The sequence below is a fragment of the Delphinapterus leucas genome, chromosome 4 (assembly GCF_059928025.1).
Source record: "Delphinapterus leucas isolate spDelLeu-1000000601 "Yukka" chromosome 4, BTC_Dleu_Yukka2, whole genome shotgun sequence".
NCBI classification, from domain to species: Eukaryota; Metazoa; Chordata; class Mammalia; order Artiodactyla; family Monodontidae; genus Delphinapterus; species Delphinapterus leucas.
In genome coordinates, this window is record NC_143132.1 from 83683859 (window position 1) to 83710554 (window position 26696).

Here is a 26696-nt window from a genome sequence, read left to right on the forward strand (position 1 = left end):
AGCATTTCTGTCTCTCAAACCACATTTCCTATTCTATAAAAGTATACCTCAAATTTAAAATGTATTTTGATTATTCACGAAACCAGCAATAATTTTTATTAAGCATTTTTGTGTCAAATACTAGGTTATGCATTTTTCATATGACAGTTCTAGTCCTCACAACAATCTTACAAGGTAGATGGTATTATGCTTATTTTACAGATGAGGAAGCTGACACATAGAGAAGTTAAAGTGCTTTGCCCAGCATCACAGAATTAACTAGTTATTAGAGCTAGGTTCTAGTCCAGAGGTCTGATTCTGAAGCCAGTACTTTTGACACATCGTGGGGCTTGCACCATGTGTTTATTAAAAACAGTATTATACATTAGTACAGAAATGTAAAGTTGTATAACATATATTAGTAAAAACAACTATTCCTAAGCTTTACTCCTTCTGTGATTGGTCTCCACTATTTCTTCTTTATATACCCAAGGTTTACAACTGGCAGTACCGATTATCAAAGTTTTCATGATCTTATGTTCTATATCCTCTTCCTAGAAACCTGCCATCACACTCCATTTCTAATATAATGTATCTTGGGGTTTTTTCTGCCATTTAAGAGACACATGGGTGTATATAGGTAGACTATCCAGTATGGCGTGAGCTCTGGAAAATACTTGGCACACAATAAACACTAAAGAAATACTGGATGATGTGAAGAGTATAACCTAACTGCACAGTGGTGGGATGGGACTGTCACTGCCCTAATCCAGAGCTGATCTTTGCCATCACTAATGGTGGAACAACCAGATACGCTGTGTCTCCCAATATGATGCAATGTGATATATACATTACCTAGGATGAATTCTAATCAAAAATATTTAACTTGTCTCCATCGAGCTGAAGCTAACTTCCAGTTTCCAGGAAACAGCTAAATGCAGCTAAGCGAAACCATAAGGAAGCAATCAGACTAATACAGAAGGTGGAATATTTTTCTGGACAACTTGACCATGAACAAGTCAGAATCATAAAAAAGAAACTGTTTTGAAATAAAAGACTTCATGGAAATAACCAGATGCAATAAGTAGTCCTGGACTGGATCCAGGTTCATTAAAGGACAGTTTGGAAAAGACTGGGGAAATATGAATATGGATTGGATATTAAATAATATGAAAGAATTATTCTTAACTTTGAGGTTAATTTTGCCTATGTTATTGTTTTAAAGATGCATCTTCAAGTAAATATATATATTTTATATATGTATATAATTTAAAAAAAAACATTGGCTGAATGATTGAATGAATGAAAAAGTCTGGGCTGGAGATATAGTTTTGATAGTCAATAGCAAGCATGGTAATCAAAACCATGAGAATAGATGAGATCATCTAGGAAAGTATCAAGGCAAGACGAAGAGAGGTTAACCAAGGGAATATCAACATTTCAGACACTAGAAAAAGCGCTATCAAATTGAAAATGAGTAGCTGGAGAAGAGGACCATGAGGGAAATTGTACTCCTGAAGCTAATGGAAGAGAGTTTCAAGACAGATTAAAGCAATTAAAAATGTCAGATCCTAAACAGAGATCAAGGTGAATAGAGACTGAAAAGAGGCTAACAAATAACAAATAGAAGGTCACTGATGACCTGATTGAGAGGAGTTTCAGTAGACTGACTGGAGCAGAAGTCAGAGGAGTGAGCTGCAGTTGAAGAAGTGGAGGCATCACTCCTCTTACAAAGTTTGTAGCTTCTCAGAAAGATGAGAACCTGTATAAATAATACATATTGTTCAGATAAGGAAATTCGTAGTGATTAGTACTAACATGCAGTAACAGGTAAGTGGACGACAGAATATAAAGGATAGAAGGTGATGGCAGAGTTGTAAAATAAAGGATTCCTCCAGATTCCTCACGTAATACATAAAATATAAGATTTACATAAAATAAATATCTGCTATTATATTCACAATAGTTTGCAAATTCAATAAAACTATAGTTTGATTTTTTTCCTACTGGCCTCCTAAAGAAAAGTGATATCATAATCTTATATAGATGTGTTTCACTGTATGAAATGGATTGGTTCCCTTAAAAATTGGATCCCTTAAAATTGTAATTTTATAAATCAAATAACTAAGAAAATCAGAAAATTCTCTAGTTATAACGTAAGCCTAATTACCTTTAGGCTGCACTCTGATTTCATTCCGGTCATATCTTTATAAACAAATAATTTTAATATAAATGACTTTTGATTCTACAACATATATTCCTTGGTCCCTATTCTAATCCTATGCAGATGGGAGATATGGGGGATAGATATTATTAACTCTATTTGACCCAAAACCATTCTGCCTACCACAGGGGATTCTGTTTGTAAAACTATACGATTCTACCCTTGGAAAGACCCTGTTTGCCCAGAAAAGTTCTGGAACAGCCCCAAAGCTGTTTAGCTTTCTTAAGTAATACATTTAAGAACCTTGATCTGTCACATTCTCAGGCTCAGCCAAAGTCTCTTAACAGTCCTAAATGGAAGAACTTAAAAAAAATCATCAGTATATTTTATAGAATAAAACTGCAGTTTTTGTTCTTTGTTAAAAGACTAGGAGTAAAGTAGTTTATATTTCTTTTTTTTTAATTTGTTTTTTTTTTTTTTGGCTGCGTTGGGTCTTCGTCGCTGCATGCGGGCTTTCTCTAGTTGCGGCAAATGGGGGCTACTCTTCATTGCGGAGCACGGGCTCTAGGCGCGTGGGCTTCAGTAGTTGTGGTGCATGGGCTCAGTATTTGTGGCTCACAGGCTCTAGAGTGCAGGCTCAGCTGTTGTGGCTCACGGGCTTAGTCGCTCCGCAGCATGTGGGTTCTTCCCAGACCAGGGGTCAAATCCGTGTCCCCTGCATTGGCAGGCGGATTCTTAACCACTGCATCACTAGGGAAGTCCTTATATTTCTTTCTTATAAAACAATTACTTTTAACTAAAGTAGCCTGACTTTGAAGAGAAAATGCACTCTAACCCTAATACGAAGAAATATTACGTTCATTTTTTTTTTTAAATAAATTTATTTTTGGCTGTGTTGGGTCTTCGTTTCTGTGCGAGGGCTTTCTCCAGTTGCGGCGAGTGGGGGCCACTCTTCATTGTGGTGCGCGGGCCTCTCACTGTCGCAGCCTCTCCCATTGTGGAGCACAGGCTCCAGACGCGCAGGCTCAGTAGTTGTGGCTCATGGGCTTAGTTGCTCCACGGCATGTGGGATCTTCCCAGACCAGGGCTCGAACCCGTGTCCCCTGCGTTGGCAGGCAGATTCCCAACCACTGCGCCACCAGGGAAGCCCCTACGTTAATTTTTGTAATAATAGTTACTCAATATTGTATCCAATTTATAAAGAAGTTCAGACTGTCAAGTACTGGGAGTTTTCTTAAAGTGGGTCAGACCAACACTACACTATATAAATAATAATGGCCAATTTTTAAAGCACTTCCTATGTACCACTTTCTATGCTGAGAAGCTTAAGGATTACTGCATTAAATAGTTTCAATGGCAAAACCTGTGAAGTAAGCACCATTTTTCATAATTTTCATTTTACATATGAAGAAACAGATTAAATATTGCTATATCCAAACTAGTGTAGATTTTAAAGACATGTTATCTCACAATATGCTGAATTTTAATTAAAAACATGCTATCTCACAATATGCTGAATTTTAATCACATGCCAAAAGAATGATAATCAAAATCAATGCCAAAATTGTGGTTTGAGAGCTACGCTATAGTAAATTTATAGAAAAAGTGGAGATGGTATGGGAAAATAAACATCAGTTTCACACAATGTGAATATATTTAACACTATTAAACAGTACACTTAAAAATGGTTAGGATGGTAAATTTTATGTTATGTGTTTTTTACCACACACACCAAAAAAGTTAGCTTTGTTAGAAAAATATTTAAAAGATTCTTTACTATAATATTTCTCACAATAGCCAATTTTGGCTTATTCACAGTAAAACACGTTTAATACTATTCCTTCCCTTATTAAGGCATAGAGATTATTTTTCTACAGTTTATGAATTAAAATCTATAGGTGTTTTAAATCTAGTAACTGTGGCAATGAGAAAAGATCTGAAGCCTTGGTTTTACATCTGAGAAACCCCTCAATCTATATTAGCTTACTTACTTCACCTCTATATTTCATGCTGTCTGTTAGGAAAACGGTTAGTCTGTGAAGATACAAATTGTTTTTTATAAGTAGAGGCAGTCCAACAGAGTCTAACAAAGTCTAGCTACCTTACATCCAAAGATCTTTAGGGAAAAAAAAAGTGGAATAAATTTGTTACCCTACAAAGGTTAAGAGAAATTAAAGAAGTATGTTGAAACATACATAGCTGCAAAGACCCTCTGCAGTGCCATCTCGTAGCTCAGAATAACAGTAACGAAAAATGCTATTGTTGAATCATCTTCACTGGCAGAGAAATTCTAATGATTTGTAATCCAAAACAAATCTCAAATTATATAAAGCAGCATGCAGATGATACATATAAATGACTACGCTGAGATTACACTCAGGAAGTTTTAAAATATTTTAAAAACAAAAATTTTTGTTAATTATGTTGTAGTTAATATGTAAACAGTCTTCTTACCTGCGTGGCCTTGTCCTTGGGGACATCATTTCATTCCCAAGTATGTGGTACCGTCTTGCTTCATGCAACAGCTGATAACACTCAGGAGAATTCTGGATCAGTTGGTCCACCTCAACTGTTTGAACAAAGTAGTTGGGATGCAACAGAGGGAGTCTCACATGTGTCAGGAGCTCATGTAACAGTGGTCTTCTCAGATCAACAGCACGATAGACCCAACGCATGACGGCTTCAAAAACCATCTCCTCTTTGCCAATGACAAGTTCATCACTACAAATATAATCAATAAGTTCATCTTTGTCAAGCTCAAGAAATTCTTCATGCTGGGACACATCCTCAAAAGTCTGTAATGCAAAATGCTTGCATTTTGTGAAGAGTGTTTTGAGGGAATGGGTATCAGCAAAGCGCTGGATTCCTAAGCAATTGCAAGGATCAAGTTGCTCCTCCAAGAACTTGGCACATGCATCACGGAGAACACTAATCTGAAAAAGGCTTGATGTTTCAAAGAGATACTGTACATTTTCTGTAGTGATCTTCACTTTTCCAGTATAAACATACTGCAAAAAACATTCCATAGCTTCAGCTAAAATACCATTGATCTCAACCAACATTTCTCGGCTTTCCCTGTGGTCATTACAAAACATAGCTCTGAAGTAGCTACTACAGGCTGAGAGAACAGCTCTATGGCAAGGAAATTCTTTTCCTTCCACACAAATGATAACATCTGTGAACAAACGACTATCTCGGAATTCATTAAATATCTGGAGTATGTTTTCAGCATGGGATGATCCTGAAGAGAAGTCAAAAAACTCACGGCCTGTCAGAGATTTAGGGTCCATTTCAAAAACTTTACGCTTTGTTGCTGGTGAATCACGCACTCCGAGATCCTCTCTGTTTAGTCTTCGTCCCAATATTAGTACCATTGTTACATCAGTTGACTATATAATTGTTGAGAAATAACTGTTAAGGATCTTCCTTATGTGGCTAAAAGTAAAAAAAATTAACCCATTTCAATATGTAGAAAGTTCAGTACTCAACTGACATTTCATTTTGATGTAAACACTACAATAAAATTACACAATCAATATATTTCATACAGGCTTTAGAGCACTATATCTCATTTTAATAAAAACTGATAAATAAAAATTTATACAATTAGAACATTAGGGGTAATTTGCAATAGTAGTCCTTAAACCCCCCCAGTTGAAAAGATGCTATGTAAGTTGTGAATTACTAATAACCTTCTGTTTCCCTTTTACACAACTGGGTTTCAGTTACTGAATGTAGAGTTAAGTCAGAATGCTGTAAGACACAGAACTTGAGTACATTCAAACCCTAATATAAATGTTTATTATTTTAACATAGTGCTGCTAAGAAGAATTCAGCTATATCTATCAATGGCCTTTAAAAATATGTATGTTGTTTGAACAGTAAGTAGATAGATTGCTTTCTAGCAATCTATCCTAAGGAAATAATCAGGATTATACGGAAAGATTTCTCTATAGTTGTTCAATGCTGTCTTAATAGAAAATACTTAAAACAACCTAAGTACCCTACAATAGCGGATTAGTTAAACCATAGTACATATTAAGGATGGAACACAGTCCCTGCAGCCATTAAAAACTATATAGACTATTTAATGACACGGGGAAGCATTAACCAGATAGTAACTAAAAAGCAGATATCAAAACATATGCAAATGGGTATAAATACACTACCAAATGTAAAACAGATAGCTAGTGGGAAGCAGCCGCATAGCACAGGGAGATCAGCTTGGTGCTGTGTGTCCACCTAGAGGGGTGGGATAGGGAGGGTGGGAGGGAGACACAAGAGGGAGGAGATATGGGGATATATGTATATGTATAGCTGATTCATTTTGTCATACAGCAGAAACTAACACACCATTGTAAAGCAATTATACTCCAATAAAGATGTTAAAAAAAAAACTGAAGCAAGAGTTAGAGCTGGACTAGGGGTATCTGATAAGAATTTTTCTCAGATTCTCCCCATTCTAGGTAAGTCTCTAAGAATTTTTATCTAAAGCAGCCGGGAGACTTATGAAGCTCTCTGTATGCTACGTAGGCACAACTTATAGTATAGATGTATGTATGTATAAATGTTTTTACTGCTGGAAAAGGAAAAAAAATACACAAAAAACATACAAACAAAAAACATATGCAAAGAGGGATGCAGTGGATAAGACTCTGCACTCCCAATACAGGGGTCCCGGGTTCGATCACTGGTCAGGGAACTAGATCCCATATGCATGCTGCAACTAAGGAGCCGACATGCTGCAACCAAGAAGCTGGTGAGCCGCAACTAAGGAGCCCATGTGCCACAACTAAGGAGCCCACCTGCCACAACCAAATAAATAAATATTTTTAAAAATACGCAAAGAAAATAAAAAAATTTAAGTATCATTGCATCTAGGCATAGAAAAAAGGAGGCATGTATGTCAAATGATAAGTATTTATTTATCTTCTGTCTTCCTCTATTTTACCCAAAATCTGCACTATAATTATATAGTACTGGGTTTTTAGATTTTTTTAAATGTATGTTATTTATGCCCTGCTCCCTTTCACTGATAAGAAACATCCTCAAATCTCCCTCAAAAACGGCTCTGAATAGGTAACTGATGGATTGAGGCACTGGACTATAGCTATCAGTTCTCTTAAATTTTGATTTTTAAGGTGTTTCTTCTACTCCTACTCTCTTTTCACAAATCTCTATAACTTGATATGGGATCCAAAGTGTTATCTGTAATTGGCTTCTACCTCCATACATTTTAAAAATATATAAATTTATTTATTTTTAATTTTGGCTGCACTGGGTCTTCATTGCTGTGCGCGGGCTTTCTCTAGTCGCGGCGAGCGGGGGCTACTCTTTGTTGCAGTGTGCAGGCTTCTCATTGTGGTGGCTTCTCTTGTTGAGGAGCACGGGCTCTAGGCACATGGGCTTCAGTAGTTGTGGTGTGTGGGCTCAGCAGTTGTGGCTCATGGGCTCTAGAGCACAGGCTCAGTAGTTGTGGCACATGGGCTTAGTTGCTCCGTGGCATGTGGGATCTTCCCAGACCAGGGGTCAAACCCGTGTCCCCTGCATTGGCAGGCGGATTCTTAACCACTGTGCCACCAGGAAAGCCCCCATACATTTTTGCTTTCTCAAAGTTTAAATGAAAATGTGTTCAGAATGCAAAACAAAATAACATACTGCAAGTACTAAGAATTTCCCTTTGGCTAAAAGGGACAAGTAGGAAAACATAAATGAAAAGACACTCTGCTTTCTGTATCCAATAATTTTACTGTATCTGGTATTCGTTATCTGGTATCTTACTGTATCTGTATCTGATAAATTTGGGGATAGCATATTGAGTGAGTTGGATTAATATAAGGCTGATTAAAATTTTATATGAGTTAAAGGTCTTTTTATGCTATTTTCTGCCCATGAATTCTCATGGCTATTTTCTTTGATTGTTGACCGCCAAGAGGTCTTCCACTGCTTTACCAGAAAATCCTGAATTAGAACAGCTATAAAATCACCTGGTATTAAATGCATTCAACAGCAACAAGATACTTGTCTACTGCTTTGTATGTAAAAGAGACTATCTCATAGATCTGGGCTATTTCCTTCCAAGAAGCTTCTGTGTGGCTTTTTGGACAGCCTCACTTTCTCTGGACTTTCTGAGAACTCTTCCATGAACTAGTCCACAACAGCATGAAATATAAACTCTTTGTATTGATGACACACTAAATGATTTATGCAATTGTGTCTTAGGAATATGAGATGCATTTCAGAGTGTATCCTTTGGGCTTCCAAATGTAATTCAGTAGACTTTAAAATTAGACTGAATTCTTCTAAAAATTTAGCAAATATCAAAGCATCATTATTCCCATCAGGAAAAAGTAGTAAATAAGTAGGCAAAACATGACGACAATGTTTGTTCCCAAGAAATATAATGACTGAAAATAATACCTACATAAGTTAGTGGATGCAAGGGTGACTGGACTCTCAATGACTGACTGCCAAAGACACATAATTTGTCTAGAAAAGGTAGTATCCCTTTCTTTCTCTCATTTCCTCAGGAGCTTTATTCTTGGAACTAAACTCTCACTTGAAAGGAAGATTTTTAAGAGAAAGATTCTTCTGGTTAAGAGTACTCTAGAGTTTATTTCCAACTACAGAACTCATAAATGTTGTAGACCTAGTTTCAGATTGCTAGGTAGATTTAAAAATTACCTGTTTTTGGCCTATGTCCCAGAAAAATGAAGGGAGATAACTTATTTTAGTGTCTTTTGGACTGGAGAAACGGTAGAATAGGGACTGAGGATATTCGGAAGGAGTAGAAAGGAGTGTGTAAACAGTTTATTTGAGGGCTTCCCTGGTGGCACAGTGGTTAAGAAGCTGCCTGCCAATGCAGGGGAGATGGGTTTGAGCCCTGTTCCGGGAAGATCCCTCATGCCACGGAGCAACTAAGCCCATGAGCCACAACCACTGAGCCTGCGCTCTCAACTAGAGAAAGCCTGCATGCAGCAACGAAGACCCAACGCATCCAAAAATAAATAAATTTATTAAAAGAAAAAAAAGAAGTTTATTTGGTAACAGAAAAGTCTGTGATGCTGCCTTCCTATCTGATCTTGAGGATAGAATTGTTCCCTGTTACTCTGATGGTCTGTGACCCCTGGTTGAAGGAAAATGATTTACATTTTCTAATAACAATGCTTAGAGAGTTTATAAACGTTATAAATATAATACCTTTTTAGCATTTGCTTGATCAAAGCCCCAGTTTTTCCACACCTAAAATAAATGGAAAACAGCAACACATAAATCAGATAGTAATCACTTTGTATATAATTGGTGTTATTTACTAATATGTTGAAAGAAGGTTTTAGTAGATTTCAGTTTGTGACTGGAAGTTTACTTCTGCATAGAAAAACCAATCCTGAATAATCCTTAAAGCAAATTAATAACTTTATGCTATATCTAAAATAGTTTCCTTATTTATCAACTTCCTTACTTGACAATTTTATCCTGCAGTAAGGTTTCTTGAGTGAAAGATGAGTAAATAAATATTCATGTCAACATCAAGCTAACGGTGGAATTGAGATGAAGAAACATATCCTATGATAACTCTGCACTGGATATTTGAAGAATGTCTGGTAACTAATGTTTCATCTGAGTTTGGGGTCATTAAATAATTCTGAGTTGGTCTATCAATACTACCCAAAGCAAACAGTTTAGTCATTATATATTTTATATAACTATGAAAGCAATGACAAAATCTCAAGTATTCAGGGTAATTCAGGAAAAAACATTTCAGTTTTTAATTCTTAGTTATCTAGATTATCCATATAGAATCACCATGCTTATCAAGTAATTATGTTAAATCTTTTAGTATATAAATGCATATTTCTTCTGCTTTTTTGATCCTTATAGACTTTAGTACCTGTAGAAACCAACCAATTCAGCACAATTTTTCATTGTTGTTGTTGGAAGGGGAAGAGAGGAATGCTTAAGAGAGAATACTGGAACCTTGAACTGTACACAGAATACCAACAGTATTTAAGCACAAGTGATTCTGGTTTCTGGCCTAGATATCTATAAATAGAACTCATAAATTCTTAACAAGTTTAGGCAAATTCAAAAGTGGATCCAGAAAACCAAGATATGGACTACTGATTTTTTTCTACATGTATGCACAAACACACATCTCTCTATACCCTGATTATTGTCTGATTGCGAAGTGAATGTTATCTTGCTTGTTTCCTTATTTGCAGAAGTCAATCTAACTTGTGTATATCTTGGTAAAGAATATTTCAACTTGGTCAAATTAGGGGATTGTTAGTCCTAGCTAAGTAAGTTTTTCCCCCAATAAGACAATAAGATCCTGAGCCAATGTAGGGATTCTAGTCAATTCAAGAAACAATTCTAGAGAGCCTACCCCCTGTCTGCCACTGGGGTGGTGAATATTGGATTCAGATCCAATTTTAGATGCTGTGGGGTTGGCTAAGATTAGAATCAAACAAGAACTCAAAGATTGATAGTACAATAGATTCAAATTCTCAGTGTTTCTCTAGCAGAAAACACAAATTGTTTTTCTGCTGGAGTGCAAATGGGAATACATTCTCTCATGACTGATCTAGTCTAGAATTATACCTTAAGGAGTAGAAGGGCAAGGCAACTCACCCGGGCATTTTCTGCAGGGTTTTTAGGTAATACTTACCAACCTAATCAGTAAGGGCTAGGGACCGAGGAGGTCAGTGTATGAGGTCCAAAGGTGTTATATAGTATCAGAATTGATTTTAGAGTGTAGAACTGCAATCAAGCTTATTTTTCCTTTAGCATGCAGGACCCCTATACAAAGAAACAAGTTACTATTAGCCTTAAGATAGCATGGATTAGTGAGGCGTTTACAAAGACTAAGAAACACCAGATGGTAAAGGAAACTAACAACATTTTGACTAACATGGTCCCTGCAGCTTGCAGTAATGAATTGCTACATGCTATGCTCCACACTACTCCATTTTCTCAAATTGAACTTTGAATGAAGAACAACATAGCAGAAACAGCAAAATTACTAAAGAATAAGAGTTTTATCTTTAAAGATATACAGTAACTCAACAGAAGGAAAGTCAGAAAACACTGTAACATAGTAAATCTATTATTTAAAAATAACTAGGAAATATTTAACATGGAAGTATCTGAAACCAAGCAGTTTTTTTACCACATTTTCTCAAACGCTAATTTATTTGAACCATTCTATTTAATGACCACTTTTTAAAAGTTGTAAATTTATACTCTTCAATTTAAACCTTTACTCTTGGAGTAGTGGTTCCTGAACCAAATTTTACAAATGCAACACCTAAAGTCCAGTCTTCAAGCTGTTATTTTCAACATTTCTCTTTTTCTTAATGAAACCACCAATAACATACTCACCATAAGATATCAGAAACCAAAAAAAACCCCTTAAATTTCTTTGTCTAGAATTATAGCAAGTAATTATCCCTTGTTTACATGAACCTGAAATAGTCAATACATTATTACTTTGATTAATGAGAGAAAGAGAAATAAGAGGTATCTGATGATGAAAAATTTAGGAGTTCTTAAGCAATGTGTCAGACTAAACAATTATGGTTCTATAACTGAAAAAAGAATACTGTCTTCTCCCAAATCACAGAACAAAAAAATCGAACTTATCCATTCACTGTTTCTCTCCCTTGCTTTAAAACTTTTGGCTACTAATATTCCCCAACCCCCAAAGGAAGAAAAAAAAATTGTTAATCATCATACTTGATATAAAGCTGTCCTATTGAACCTACTTGACATGTAAACTTAATGTCCTTGGTTTTATCTTGCTAGAAGATATCTAATGCATTGTTTTATTTTAAAATCTTAAGACCTGTAGATATATAGTTATGTTTTCTTTTAGCGAAATTGTTTTTGGGGGCTTCCCTGGTGATTCAGTGGTTAAGAATCCACCTGCCAATGCAGGGGACACGGGTTCGAGCCCTGGTCCGGGAAGATCCCACATGTCGCAGAGCAACTAAGCCCATGTGCCACAACTACTGAACCTGTGCTCTAGAGCCCGCGAGCCACAACTACTGAAGCCTGCACACCTAGAGCCTGTGCTCCGCAATGAGAAGCCACCGCAATGAGAAGCCACCGCAATGAGAAGCCTGAGCATGGCAACGAAGAGTAGCCCCCGCTTGCCACGACTAGAGAAAGCCCGCGCACAGCAACGAAGACCCAACGCAGCCAAAAATAAAAATAAACACAATACATTTTTTTTAAAAAATTGTTTTTGGTTCTCTTATTAGAATTAATTAAATCTGCAAGGACATGACCCAGTACTCTGCCACTTGAACAAGTTTGAGATCCAATATTTTTCGTGACCTCTCTATGGATAAAAGCACTTTGAAGTCAGTGATTTTTATTTACCTTAGTGGTGATACAAATTATTTACAGAAGTAAGTTTTAGAAAGCACTGAGTAAAGAGCAAAGCCTAATGACTTTTAGACATCAATTTGGTAGACTTTAAGATGTGCCAAATGCTGAAAAATTGTAGCCCCTGGGTGATGAATTTAGGCAGAGTGACAAACTTTAATTTAAAAAAGCTAGTTTAGCTATTGTTTGTTTGTTTTTTTTTGCGGTACGCAGGCCACTCCCTGTTGTGGCCTCTCTCATTGCGGAGCACAGGCTCCAGACGTGCAGGGTCAGCGGCTATAGCTCACGGGCCCAGCCGCTCCGCGGCATGTGGGATCTTCCCGGACCAGGGCATGAACCCGCGTCCCCTGCATCGGCAGGCGGACTCCCAACCACTGCGCCACCAGGGAAGCCCCTAGCTATTGTGTTTAATAGGAGAAAGAATAGTGTTTTAAAATATCAACAGTTGTCAAGTGGCCACATACTCTTTGTTTCAGTCACAACAGAAATAGAATCATACAAAATATATATGCTTATATATTTCATATACTTATGAGGATATACTAGGATATTTTATTTACATTTTTTATACAGTCCATACCTAAATATTTATTGAAAAAGGATGTCCCAAATTCCTAGGTAAGAAAAAAGTACATACAGGGACTTCTCTGGTGGTCCACTGGTTAAGACTCTGCGCTCCCAATGCAGGGGGCCAGATTTCGATCCCTGGTCAGGAAACTAGATCCCGCATGCTGCAACTAAGAGACCCCCCCGTGCTGCAACTAAGACCTGGTGCAGCCAAATAAATAAATATTTTTAAAAAAAGGAGTATATACAAAAAAATAACTGCAGTCCCTCATTTAATGAATAGTATTTGTTTTTCACAGGCTTGACCTTTGGGTTTTAATAAAATGGCAGAAAAACAAAGAAACTAATACAAAGTTTTCTGAAAGAGCATTAAGGTTTTAGCAACTTGGACAAAAGCCAAGAAAGTTTAAATTAAAGCTGATAGTAAACTCCAACTCAGAATATTATTTCTTCTTCCTGTTTAGAGACTAAATAGTTTGTCTGGATAAGCAGGCTTTGTCTGGATAAGTGGGCTTATGAGTGGTGGTTTTATTTTTTACAAAGGTTAGAGGTTTGCAACTTGTACTTATTTAGAAATGTTAAATGCCTTCAATGCACAAGAGATGAGGCAGTTCAGGATCACAGAAGCTGCTCCTTCGGGCATAGTCATCCCAACTTGAATTTTAAAAATAAGTTAAGAATGCATACAATGAGAACTGTTCATAGTCAATTCCTGCTTCACTCAGGGTGCTCAATCTACCTCCTACAGAAATGCACTGTCTTGGGTGAATTCCTACAGATTTATAGGAAAATAAAATCTGATAAAACCCAAGTTACCTATTAAATCAGAGATTAGGAAAACCACATCTTCAACACACTGTGGCTAAAATGATTGTTCTTGTAGATTTTATTACTGTCATCATAGAAGAGTGAGCTATAATCCCCCAAACAAGGAAACAACTCATCTAAACCGGGGTATAGAAGAATCTTAACTTTTTTGGGGGGGGCGGGGGGGAGGATATCCTCAAGTTATTTTTAAAAAAAATGGAATTCTAATTTTACATCTTAGTCGACAGCAAGCAGATTTTTCATCTATTTTACGTATTTGACAAAAACCAACCTCGCCGGTGGACATAAACAGTCTGTAGCTGCAAATACTAAGAGATGATTTTTAAAAAGCTGTTCAAGAGAGCAAGTGATTAATCATTAAAATCCACTAACATTAACTGCGTAAGGTCGCTGCCTCAGGGGTGACTGTGAGGCACTCTAAAATGTGGCTTTACGGTCCTTATTTAGCTATTTAAACCCTGTTTACAGAATAGGCAGGAACTAATTCGCCTGATGGCTTTCTTCCCACCATCTGGGTAGACAGGGCGACAGGAGTTAAAGAGGAATAATTTTCCGGTCCTCCGCGGGCCCCAGAACAGGCTCAGGCAGAAGCCGCGGCAGCCACCAAAGGATAGCGGGTCAGCTGGGCTTAGCTCCCGAGTCCCCCGGCTCGGCAGCGCGCGCCGCCAGATGCTCCGCTCGGGTCGCAGCTGCACAAGAGGCGAGCGCGCGCTCCCGCGTGTCCTCCAGATCACCTTCAAGGGGGCGGGGAAGAACTGCCTGGGCAAGTCCACCTCGCGACAAGACACCCACCAATAAACACTCGGAACTCGCTCAGTCGTTCCGCCCGAAAGCACCCGCAGGGCCCCAATCCCCGCCGCGTTAACAGTCTTCGCCCCGAGTGTCCAGAACCTGGGGGCGGGGCCATTAGGAACTAAATTAAGAAACCGAGGCCTGGAGTGGTGGGAAGGGGAGATTAGGCGGGGACTCCGCCGACGGAACGCCCGCTCCCCCGCCCGCGCCCGCTTCCGGGGGACCTTCTTTCCAGGGCCGGGCTCCCGGAGCGGGCCCCCAGGCGAGCGGTGGTAAACAAAGGCTCGCTGGCGGTGGGGGCGGGGGTAACGGTCAGGTGACGGCGCCGAGCACATTTCGCAACTGATTTAATGGGGATTCTCTAGCCTGCAGCCCTGGGACCTAACTTGACCCGTCAGTCCTCCCTGTTAGGATCAAACTGTCGCCCCCACCAAGCGGGAAGGTTTGATTTCAGACCTTCGCATTCTCAGCGCTACCTTCGATTAAAAAAGCAACGTTCCGTTCGAAGTCCATCGGCAAAATGCGGGACCCCTCTCCCCAGCCCTGTCCGCCAGCTGCTCCCCGTCCCCCAGGGTGACCCGCACCTGTTACCCCCCGCCCCGGCGGCCATGCCCCTCCCAACCCGCCCCCGGCGGGTGCGCCAGCAGCGCCGCGGTTCCGGGGCGGTAGTGCCAGGAGTTGGGGGTGCCCTTCCTTTCAGAGTGTGGTTGCGGAACCGGGGCTGACAACCCCCAGGGGAGCCCCGGAGACCTCTCGCCCCAAACAGGGGCCCTGCAGCCCCACCCGCAATCTCTCCTCGGACCCCTCCTCTGGCTCCGAGAGGCCGACCGCCGCAGGCTTCCCTCCTGCAGACATCCCCGTGGTCAAGACCTCGGCCGCCCCTCCGCCCCCGGCTCTGGCCGGTTCCTCGCCTTCCGGCCGGTCCCGGAGCTGTCATCCCCAGGTACCTCTCAGCGAAGGCTGGAGGCGGCCCCCGCCGTACCTTAGCTTCCGGCGGCGAAGCGCTGTCTCCTGCGGCGGCGTCTCCTCGAGCCACCAGTCCCTCCGCACCTCACAACAAAGGAAACATGTGACCGCCCGGGCCAAAACACTGAGCGTCACGCAACCCTGGCCAATCCGAGTGGGCGCCCCCCGCCCCGGGAGACCCTGGGAGTTGTAGTTCCTATTCCGGTGGGGGGGTGGCCGCCCCGGCAGCTTGGATTTCCCGCTATAGGGCGGGTGTCGGACGTGGGGCTTGAGATCCAATCCAAGGGCTATTGACTCGGAAACAGTTTTAAGTAGAGATAGGTTAAGAAACTGCATCCGTGTTAGGAGCCTAGTGGGAAACCTCAGTCGGATGTTTATTGCCACGTCCCTAGGCAAAAGCACATAATCAAGAATTCTCAGAACCCTAGAGTTTGGGACCAGGCTTTAGAGACCTTTTAATTTGACCCCTTGGTATAGAATCGGGAAATCTGAGGATCTGAGAGATGAAAGGGACTACAACCCTAGTAGCTAGACAGTGCAGGGAAACTAAATTTCACTGTAAATCTATTACTGTCACCTGTATCATCCTGGGTTAACTTTCTATTTTAAAAGTACATGCAAATCAGACAAAGTTTTCACAAATCCCTGTTTTCTGATTCCCCAAAAGACAGTATTATTTTTTTAAATTTAACTTTATTTATTTTTTTATACAGCAGGTTCTTATTAGTTATCCATTTTATACATATTAGTGTATATGAAATAGAGACACAGATGTAGAGAACAAATGTATGGACACCAAGCGGGGGAAGCGGCGGGGGTGAGGGCATGATGAATTGGGAGATTGGGACTGACATATATACACCAAAAGACATTATTTTATCTTTTTGCTTCAGCAAATATTTTTTTCAAGGTTGAGTACACCTCCAGATTTTGAAACATTTAACTAGTTTTTGGTTTCTGATATCAAAGTTATAACTTCTCTCTCTTCCATAATTTATGAATACAGTCATGCTTTTATTAAATAAGAGGATGTGTTCCAGTGATCAGAGGTGTATATAGTATAGAAGGCTTGTGTCCAGGCCTTTTAAACAGGCTTTTTAGTTCTCTTTTCCATCTGTTATTAAAAATGAAAATACCTACCATTTATTGAGTTTCTACTAAGCTCCAGACAGAGTGTTAGGCACTTTACGTATATCCTTTAATCTTCATAATAACCCAGCAAGATAGTGTTATAATCCCATTTTACAGGTGAAGAAACTAAGCCACATAGGGGATAAATATTTGGCCCTCGTCACTCAGTTATTAAGTGTTGAGGCTGGGGTTGACACATTTAAAAAATATATATATATGTATTAATACAGGTACATAATTATCTAAAAAGTGTATTTACAAAGTTAAATATTACAAGTCTAGTAGTACAACAGGAGTACCATCTCCCACCCTTCCTCATTCTTCATTCTCCAGAAGCAGCCACTTTCAACAATTTGAGCTATTCTGATATTTACACTTATCTTTCCATACAATGTATGGCTATTTCCCATTAAGGGAGCTGTCATCCCTGTCACCCATCCTTCCAATATCTTACATTTCTGCTTAACTAATTATTTAATGTTTATGTTATTAAGACTATGTATTTATTGTTCAACGATGAGTTAAACAGTATACAACTTCCTTTCTTGGATGGCTTTTCATTTTTCCTTGGGTAGAAAGGCAGCTAAGCACCTGGGGGTCCTCAATACCATCATAAAGTTCCAACTCCCTGAGAGAGCATTTAAGGGTCTTCCTGATGCACCCTGGGGCCCAACTCTGCAGCCTGAACACCAGCCTCAGTGAACTTCCCACAGGACTCTTGCCCAAAGGACTCTCGCTGTCTGTCTCCAGCCCATTCCCATCCATATCCTGCTCCCTATGCCTCTTATGCCCCCTCTTCCCCTTCACCCCATTCACTAGGTTAGCTCCTGCTCTTCCTTCCAGGAGTCAGCCTGTGAGTCCTCTTTCCAGGAAACCCTCCATTCATCCTCATTGCCCTCTGGGCTAGGTATCTCCCCTCCTTCTTCCCGCAGCAGCCCATCCTTACCTCCTTCCCAGCAGTTATCATACTAACTGTGTGACATCACACTAATGCAGGGGTTAGGGGCTCTCATCCTCTGCGCACCTGAAAATCTGTGTATAGTTTATAGTCAGTCCTCCACATACCCAGTTCCTCTGTATTGCTTCCACATCCACAGAGTCAACCAACCCTGGATGGTGTAGTACTGTAGTATTTACTACTGAAAAAAAATCTGCATATAAGTGGACCTTTGCAATTCAACCCTTGTTGTTTAAGGGTCAGCTATATATTTACATGCCTTTCCCAACTGAGTATCCTCTGAAATGCCTGAGGTCAGGGATGATGTCTTATTCATTTTGTGTTGCAGTATACCAAGTAGATGTTCAATATGTATCTGTTAACCAGTGAGTGATCTCTACTTCTTGAGGTTAAGGGGCCTTGAGAGAAATAAAAGTGCCTCCAGACCACTTGGGACGCCCTTGGACTGGCCTGCATGATGAGGTCCTCAGATTCTCTTGGGGCAGATGGATGCAGGGTGATCAATCACAATTCTGAGAGCGGAAAGGAGTGAGGGGACTCACAGGACAGCAGCCCCGGAGACAGGCAAGGGCCTATTGATGGGTATGGGAGCTCCTCAGGCAGTCCCCGGAATAGAGGTGGTTTTGGCATTGGTAGAGGGCCCTGGGAGTTATGCGTACCCCACAAATCAGTGAGCGTGCCCGCCTGGCAGCCTTTTCCTCAGCTGGGACTGGAACAGAAGCAGAGGTGTCAAGTCCAGGGGCAATCTGCTGAAATTGAGTGATTGTAATATGATTTTAAAAAAAATTTTATTGGAGTATAGTTGACTTATAGTGTTGCGTTAGTTTCAGGTGTACAGCAAAGTGAATCAGTTATACATATACATATATCCACTCTTTTTTTTTTTTTTAGATTCTTCTCCCATATAGGCCATTACAGCGTATTGAATGGAGTTCCCTGTGCTATACAGCAGGTTCTTATTAGTTTTTTATTTTATATAGAGTGGTGTGTATATGTCAGTCCCAATCTCCCAATTCATCCCTCCCCCCTCCCCCTGTAACATGATGTATTTTATGCAGTGTTTACAATCCAGGTCAGTTTGATCATTTGAAGTAGGTAGCTACTGAGGGGAATCCGAGGGTCTTCAGACCAATTTCCTCTCCTTTCAGGGATACAGTATATTGCTGCATATTCTGTCTTCTTGCACATACCACATGGAAGTTCTTGTTTTGCTCTCCAGAGCATTCATGACAGCCTTTAAGGTCTGAAGGTGGCCAAGCATCCATAGCTCCTCCAGCCATTCTTTTATTTCTCTCCAGCCTGCTCCTCTTCCCCATGCAGACAACAGTTGGGACATAATAAATCATCACTCCCTAAACATACCACACACTTTCAGACTTCCCTGACTCTGCTCTAGGTCTCTTGCACTTGAAGTCCCCCTGTCCCAAATTCCAGTATAAATATTGGTCATCCTTTAAGGCCCATCTCTGGTGCCACCTGTTCTGATCCTCTCCTCTCTCCCTCACCCGTTGTGAAGCTGTGCACACCTCCCACATCCTTTATAATGTGACACTAGCACTGTGTTTATACCCAGCCCTTGAATGCAGCTGGATCCTTTGACCAGCTACGGGCTTGGCACATTTGCCCCTTGCCTGCAACAAGCCCCAGCTGCAAAGCACTTGATGAATGGAGATTTTACTGAAGGTTTCACAAAGAGAATTATACAGCATCTCACACCGCAAAACTCCTTAACAATTCCCTTTAAACATCTCTGCTCCCTCACCTCAGCTCCTCCTTGGTACCAACTACTCCTCTTTTCCCACCATACACCCTTTCTCTGGGCCTCTCTCCAGCCACAAGATTGGGGTTCCTCCCCTTCCATGATCTCTGCCACCTTCCCCCTAGACAATCCCCTCTACCCTTCCACCCCGCGCCCCGCCATCTCTTTTTCAGTACTTTGCATTTTCACACTCATCACCTTTCAAACAAGAGAGTTCCACTCTTCAGAAGATAGAGAATACCATAAATAACAAATTATCTCAGCACACTCCACCCCCACCCTTTTTTCCTCCACAGACATGTTTAACATCTCAGCAAGTCTGTTACACAATAACTCCTCAGAGTGCTGAGTGGAGACAAGGGTGAACACAATACACTATTTGCTCGTGGCACCTGAGCCTCTCCAGTCTTGAGGCCTACCCCTTCCCTCCCTTCTCTGGTGAAGAGAGATGTGACTCATCTCTGCAGCTCTTTTGGATACAGAGGTCTGACTCTCTCTGACTCTATAGTTACCAGGAAGGCTGTCTCACCCAGGCCCAGACAGTCGTGGGCCCTACTAGGCCAGTTAAACCTTGGAGTCAAACACAGTAGTATTAGGATTTAGCAAGGAAAGACATAGATGGAAAATTTTCCATTTTGAGATCTGGGAAAAGAGGTAAGTCTTCTGCCACCTAGAAGGTGAGCTCCCTACCCCTGCTCCCGAGCTTTTCCTTCTGAAACAAGAAATGTTTCTCTTGGGAGTGGTATGGGTGTGGTGGCAAGGCTTGCTTTGTTCTCGAAACCATCCTTCACAGGTTGAAGTCGATGAGGTGCCAGGAATTGGTACCTAGGTGCCTCGGATCCTGTTTGTGACCAAACTTGCCACACCAGATGCAGGTAAGGATGACTGCTTACCACCGTGAGCCCTGGGCTCTGACTTCAGGGGACTGAGACATACTTGCATCCTCCCTGCATGTGATGCTGGTCCCTGTTTTTCTCTTCATTCTTCTGCCCCAAGGACATCTGATTTCACCTCCCTCTCTTCTTCCTGATTACTTCCCCAGTAATGAGAATTTAGGTGGCCCCTCTGGTCTCTGAAGAAACCTGATGTTTTGGAAGTTACTCCTGCCCTGACTTCTCTAGGTAGGCCTGATTCTCCAAGGGACACCTCGTAGCACCTTGTCCTATGACTTGCTGCAGAACCCTCTCAGGTATGAACACATATGGAAAGTGTCTTCTCCTGCTCATGGCATCTGGTCACAAGTTTAGGCCAGTTTTTAAAAATGACCATAATCCCACAGGCTGCTGAGCAGTCTGTCCCACAGATGGCTGTGAGTCCACATAGAATTCCTGCTGCTGGTCCCAGCAGACTTTGACTTCATCTCCAGTTTCTTGCCACCCTGTGACATTTAAGAGGCATGTACTAATTCCAACTTGATGTTCCTCTGCTGTCTCTGGCACTCTTCTTCCAAATGCCTGCAGTTTAGGACAGTGTGTCTTGTCCATCTTGTGTCTTGTCCATCCCTTTTGCTTGACGGGCAGCCTTCCAAGAATCCTTCAGCAGGTATGAAAGGGCTAGACCTGACCACGAATATCTGCAGCAGACGTTTCCTATTCTTGAAAGACTCCATCCAGTTTCTTAGGAAATTGTGTTGGTTGAGGTTGGCCCACCTATCTCCGGCCCAGGAATTCTCACTACTCTCATTGGATGCTCTGTCTGAAGCATCTGTTGCGAACAGTGCAACCTCCCAAAAACTTTAATGCAGATCTCAGAGCAGTTCCCACACACTGCTAGTCCAGGACCACCCTAATTTGTGCTGTTATTTTTCACTCCCTTACATAGCTTAGCACTTTGACAGTCATGTTCTCTATCTCCCTATGAAGATTTGAAACCTAAGTGTTTCCACTGGTGCTTTAGACTTGAAGAGTCTAGGTTCAAAACTTAGCTTTTTTTCTTGCTAGCTATATAGTTTTGTGTAAATTACTTAATCTTTCTCAGTTTTCTCATCTGTAAAAATGAGGATAAAAACACCTACCTCATAGAATTGTTTTGAAGATGAAATGAGAAAAAAAATATAGTGCCTGGGATATAGTAAGTGCTCAATAACAACCAAATTTATTACTATTATTACTGTCCCCTTCCCCATCAATTCTAGCTATGTCCTCTATGCTCTGTCCTTTGCTTTAGGAGGGGTAAAGAAGGAAAGAAAGGAGGAGTAAAAGAACATATAGCCTTTGTAAACTATATTTGATAAAAAAAGCCTGAAGACATGAAGTGATTTAGAAAAGCTAGAAACTAAAGCCAGACTTTTTGAACATTCACCAGGGTGCTGTCCTCTAACTTCTTTTGTCTTTCCCAATGGGCATTTATAAGATTAAAAAAGAGAGAGACTGCCCACAAGATGTAGAAAAGCAATTTGCCTCTGCTCATAAAATATCCACACTCAAAGGCCACATCGCTGAACTTAAACCATGGTTGCCTTTGAGATGCAGACCAAGGGACTAAGAGCAGGGGTCGAGACCTTTGTTTTTTTCAGTAAGCTTTTGACAATTAAAAAAAACAAAAACAAAAAACTACCTACATATATACACTTTTCAAATTTAAAAAAATGTTTTAAAAAGTGCTTGCCTGACTAATGTGATTAAAAATAAGCACCTGTGCTAACTATTGTGCAATCTCTTTTGCTTCCAGCCCCAGATCTCTCTGCAACTGGCCTAGAAAACAGCGAGGGCTCCTAGGTCACCAGCACACAGGGACAGATACTCGACGCTACTTGTGACAGCATTGCAAGCACATGCCTGACATACTTTGGAAAGGCTGCCTGGTTCTATTACTGGTGCATGAAAGTTTTGCTCTGGTAGGAAATCTCTAAATTTAGATGATTTTCAGGATGAACTCTGAGTGATCTTTGTCCCCAACACGAGTAAGGAATTGGAGGTCACCTTGCTTTTTACTATTTATTTTTTAAATTTATTTACTTTATTTTAAATGCCAGAGTTGATGTTTTATAATGCAAAACTTTTGAAGATTGCCATTTTAAAAATATTTATTTATTTATTTTCAGTAATAAATAAATTAATAATAATAATAAATAAATAAATAATAAATTTATTTTTAATAAATAAATTTGGGTCTTTGTTGCTGTGCGTGGGCTTTTTCTAGTTGTGGCGAGCGGGGTCTACTCTTCCTTGTGGTGCGTGGGCTTCTCATTGTGGTGGCTTCTCTTGTGCGGAGCACGGGCTCTAGGCGTGTGGGCTTCAGTAGTTGCGGCTTGCTGGCTCTAGAGCTCAGGGTCAGTACGGTTAGTTGCTTAGTTGCTCTGCGGCATGTGGTATCTTCCCGGGCCAGGGCTCGAACCCGTGTTCTCTGCATTGGCAGGCAGATTCTTAACCACTGTGCCACCAGGGAAGTCCCAAAGAATGGAAAATAAAACAAACAAACACAAGGGAGTATCTAAGATTTCTCCTTTACGGTTCTCATAAAAATTTTACCCTGAGTTCCTTTTTTTTTTGGCTTGAGTGTGCAAATCATTATTATACTAATACATCATAATAATACTTTGCACGCTCAAGTGAAATAAAAACAAATCCAAGGTAAAAGCTCTATGGAGGTGTTTAGGATGAATCCAGTTTAGGGATTTAGTTCTTATATAATGTCAAGATGCTTAAAGGTTGCCATTTTAATTGAAGAAAAGACAATTTCACTAATGAGATCATTTTTTTTTTTCTTTTGCGGTACGTGGGCCTCTCACTGTTGTAGCCTCTCCCGTTGCGGAGCACAGGCTCCGGACGCACAGGCTTAGCCACCACGGCTTGCGGGCCTAGCCGCTCCGCGGCATGTGGGATCTTCCCGGACCGGGGCACGAACCCGTTTCCCGTGCATCGGCAGGCTGACTTTCAACCACTGCGCCACCAGAGAAGCCCACTAATGAGAGAATTTTAAGGAATGCTGAATTTAATGGAGAATCGGCTCCTTGAAAGACGAGACTCAACAGAGGATTTTTTGGTATGTGTACAGTCAAGGTATTTTTATTTATGTACTTTAAAAAAATTACTGGGGTATATTTGACAGTACAGTTTGTACAGTTTAATGGTTTGATATACGTACACATTGTGAAATGGTTACCACAATCAAGCTAATTAACATACCTATCACCTCAGATAGTTACCGGTTTCTTTTTTCCTTTTTTTTTTTAACATAAGTTTATTCTTAAATGTAGAATAGGTTCTAAGACTACACTTCAGGGACTTCCCTGGTGGCACAGTGGTTAAGAATCCACCTGCCGATGCAGGGGACACGGGTTCGAGCCCTGGTCTGGGAAGATCCCACATGCCAGAGCAACTAAGCCCGTGCACCTCAGCTACTGAGCCTGCGCTCTAGAGCCCGCGAGCCACAAGTAATGAGCCTGCGTGCCACAACTACTGAATCCGTGCGCCTGGAGCCCACGCTCTACAACAAGAGAAACCACTACAATGAGACGCACGCACACAGCAATGAAGACCCAACGCAGCCAGAAATAAATAAATTAATTATTTTTTTAAAAAAAGAATAAGACTACACTTTTCTAGCTATAGGTGGCAACAGATGTTATGGCAGGGGATCCAAATGTTTAAACAGGAATGGAATTAAGGACCATCGTTGCCTCAAGCACAAGGAACAGCTTACTTTTTGCCAGATTTCTTAATTCCACCTGTGACCTGGGGGCCCTTCCCTGAGGCCTTCGCTTTTAACTCCCCGAGTTTCTTCTGCTCCTCTTTCTGTTTCTGCTTAATGCCTTATCTTCCTCATCCATCTCCTTGGCCTGCTTCTTGGGCTTACCACCTTTGCAGCTGGACATGGTGTCTGCCACTCCTTCCCCAGCTTCTTTTCCTTTCTTATGCAGTGAGAACACTTAACATCTACCCTTTTAGCAAATTTCAAGTATACAACAAAATATTGTTAACTGTGATCATGTTGTTCTACATTAGATCTCTAGAACTCATTCATCGTGCATAACTGGAACTTTACATCCTTTGACCCACATCTTTCCGTCCCTCTGCCCCCAGCCCCTATTAGCACCATTCTGTTCTCTGCTTCTATAGCGTCAACATATTTTAGATTCCACACACAAATGATATCATGCAGTATTTGTCATTCTGTGTTTGGCTTATTTCACTTAGCATAATGTCCCTCACATTCATACATGTTGTTGCAAATAGCAAGATTTCCTTCGTTTTTAAGGCTGAATAATATTCCATTGTGTACACATAGCCAACAGTGTTTCTTTATGGAGAATCAGAAATGTAACTTTGGATTCAGATGGACTGGGTTCAGATCCTGACTCTGCTACCACTGTCAGGGTGACAGTGGATGGTTTATTTAATTGCTCTGAAGCTCAGCTTCTTTGTGTGAAACCTAATAATACCTTCTTATTATGAGAATTAAATGCTTATGAAAAGAGCACACAGACCTCAATAAATGGTTAAGTATTATTCAGCCAGGACATAATGGTTAAGTATTATTTTGTCAAAATATAATGATAATTACTATCATGACAGGACATAATGGTGCATTGACAGATCCTAGCAAAGGAAGATTCTTCCTGTTTAACAAAGAAAAACATGGGGTAGTGGAAAAAATACATAGAAAAGAGAGGGATCCTGGGGAGCCCTGCCATAACTTACTGTCACCCTGGACAAATCACCTAATCTCCTTGAGTCCCAATTTCCTCATCTCTAAAAGGAGTACTGTGCCTTCCACCATGAAGGTGTTTGTGTGAACTATTTCTAAAGGCCTGTCTAGTTTTAGAGGTACAGGAAGTTTGTGTATTTTTTTTTTTTTTTGGTACGCGGTCCTCTCACTGTTGTGGCCTCTCCCGTTGCGGAGCACAGGCTCCGGACGCGCAGGCTCAGCGGCCATGGCTCACGGGCCCAGCCGCTCCGCGCGGCATGTGGTATCTTCCCAGACCGGGGCACAAACCCGTGTCCCCTGCATCGGCAGGCGGACTCTCAACCACTGCGCCACCAGGGAAGCCCCTTGTGTATTTTTTTGATTGAAAGGACTTCAGTGGAAAAGTTCTTTTGGTTCAACAAGCACCCAAATCAAGACATTCCTGGGAGCACATAGAATTCTTTGGGAAGGAGGTGGGTGGCTGTAAGAGGCTGCGAATGACCAGAAATCAGTTTCCAGCTCTGGGAGTGAAAAGCCTGCTTGATAGGCTAATGGGATTTGGGGAGGACACGGCTGCTTCCTTTGTGATCAGACTGAGCTCGGTTTCTCTACTGAACCTTTAAAACAACTCTCCCACTCCTGAAGCAATACCCTCCACAAAGCCTTTCCAAGCTGGATCCCTGGACCAGCACGCCCTGCTTATGTAGCCTTACTCTTAAGGGTAGACCCCAGTCAACCACCTTTCCCCCCAAGTCACCCCGCTCCTGTACTTCACCTCAGTTTGCCCTGCTCACAGCCCTTCTTGTGGGACTCATTACCCCCCCCCCAAATTCAGCCCTCAGCTCTTTCTATTTTTAACTTCCAACTCAGGGACTTTTGGGAGTAAACAGTCACATGCGCTGGGGAATTTATGACATTACTGGCTCACACTCTCCCTCTTACCTTCTCACTAATAATCCCTTGCTTTAAAAAGAAGAAATTAATAGTTTTTAAAGTTCCCTTCCTCCAAATTTAAAAGTATTACATGCCAACTGTAGGAAACTTTAGAAGGGATAGGGAAGAAATTGGATATCATCTATGATCTTCCAACCCTAAGAGAGCTACTGTTAGCAATATATTTCCAATCTTTTATTTCTTTGTATCTATATTTATAGTGTGTCTATAGCTAGTTATACATATTTTTGCATATTTGAGTTAATACTTACATGCAAAATAAACCCTTATATATCACCATTTAATAGGGGGCCCTCTGTTTCCTTCTCTCTGATCTGTCTTGATCTTTCACCTCTTGGTAGTCCCAATGACACTGACCTGCAGCTTGGAACTAGCTTACATCAGCATGTTATTACTAAATATTGAGAAGAGTTAGAGTTTTATATGCTAAAAAAAAGATATCTGTCCCCAAAGTGAAGATGATTCAGGTTCATCAACTCTGCAGATATGAATACCAGGACAAATTTATTGATGTTTTTTGAATTTCTTAGCATACAATTTCTTTCAGTGTCCCCTTGCTTTTTATTTTATTTTTATATCCC

General features: G+C 40.8%; 1 protein-coding gene and 1 pseudogene across 4 annotated transcripts in view; both read right to left on the minus strand.

The window, feature by feature from the left end:
- KLHL24 (kelch like family member 24) overlaps positions 1-15810 on the minus strand; it is a 39202-nt gene extending 23392 nt beyond the window's left edge. The window contains exons 1-5 of one of the 4 annotated variants that reach the window (XM_089910775.1): positions 15702-15810; positions 10812-10942; positions 9344-9385; positions 6313-6385; positions 4598-5578 (exon numbers count right to left, since the gene is read on the minus strand). In XM_089910775.1, coding sequence (XP_089766901.1) covers positions 4598-5517 — 920 coding nt within the window. In that variant the 5' untranslated portion in view covers positions 5518-5578; positions 6313-6385; positions 9344-9385; positions 10812-10942; positions 15702-15810. The other 3 variants (XM_022571114.2, XM_089910776.1, XM_022571122.3) reach the window with 3 other exon arrangements.
- Positions 15811-23624: 7814 nt separating this feature from the next.
- LOC149749378 (translation machinery-associated protein 7B pseudogene) lies at positions 23625-24773 on the minus strand (annotated as a pseudogene).
- Between the last annotated feature and the right edge of the window lie 1923 nt (positions 24774-26696).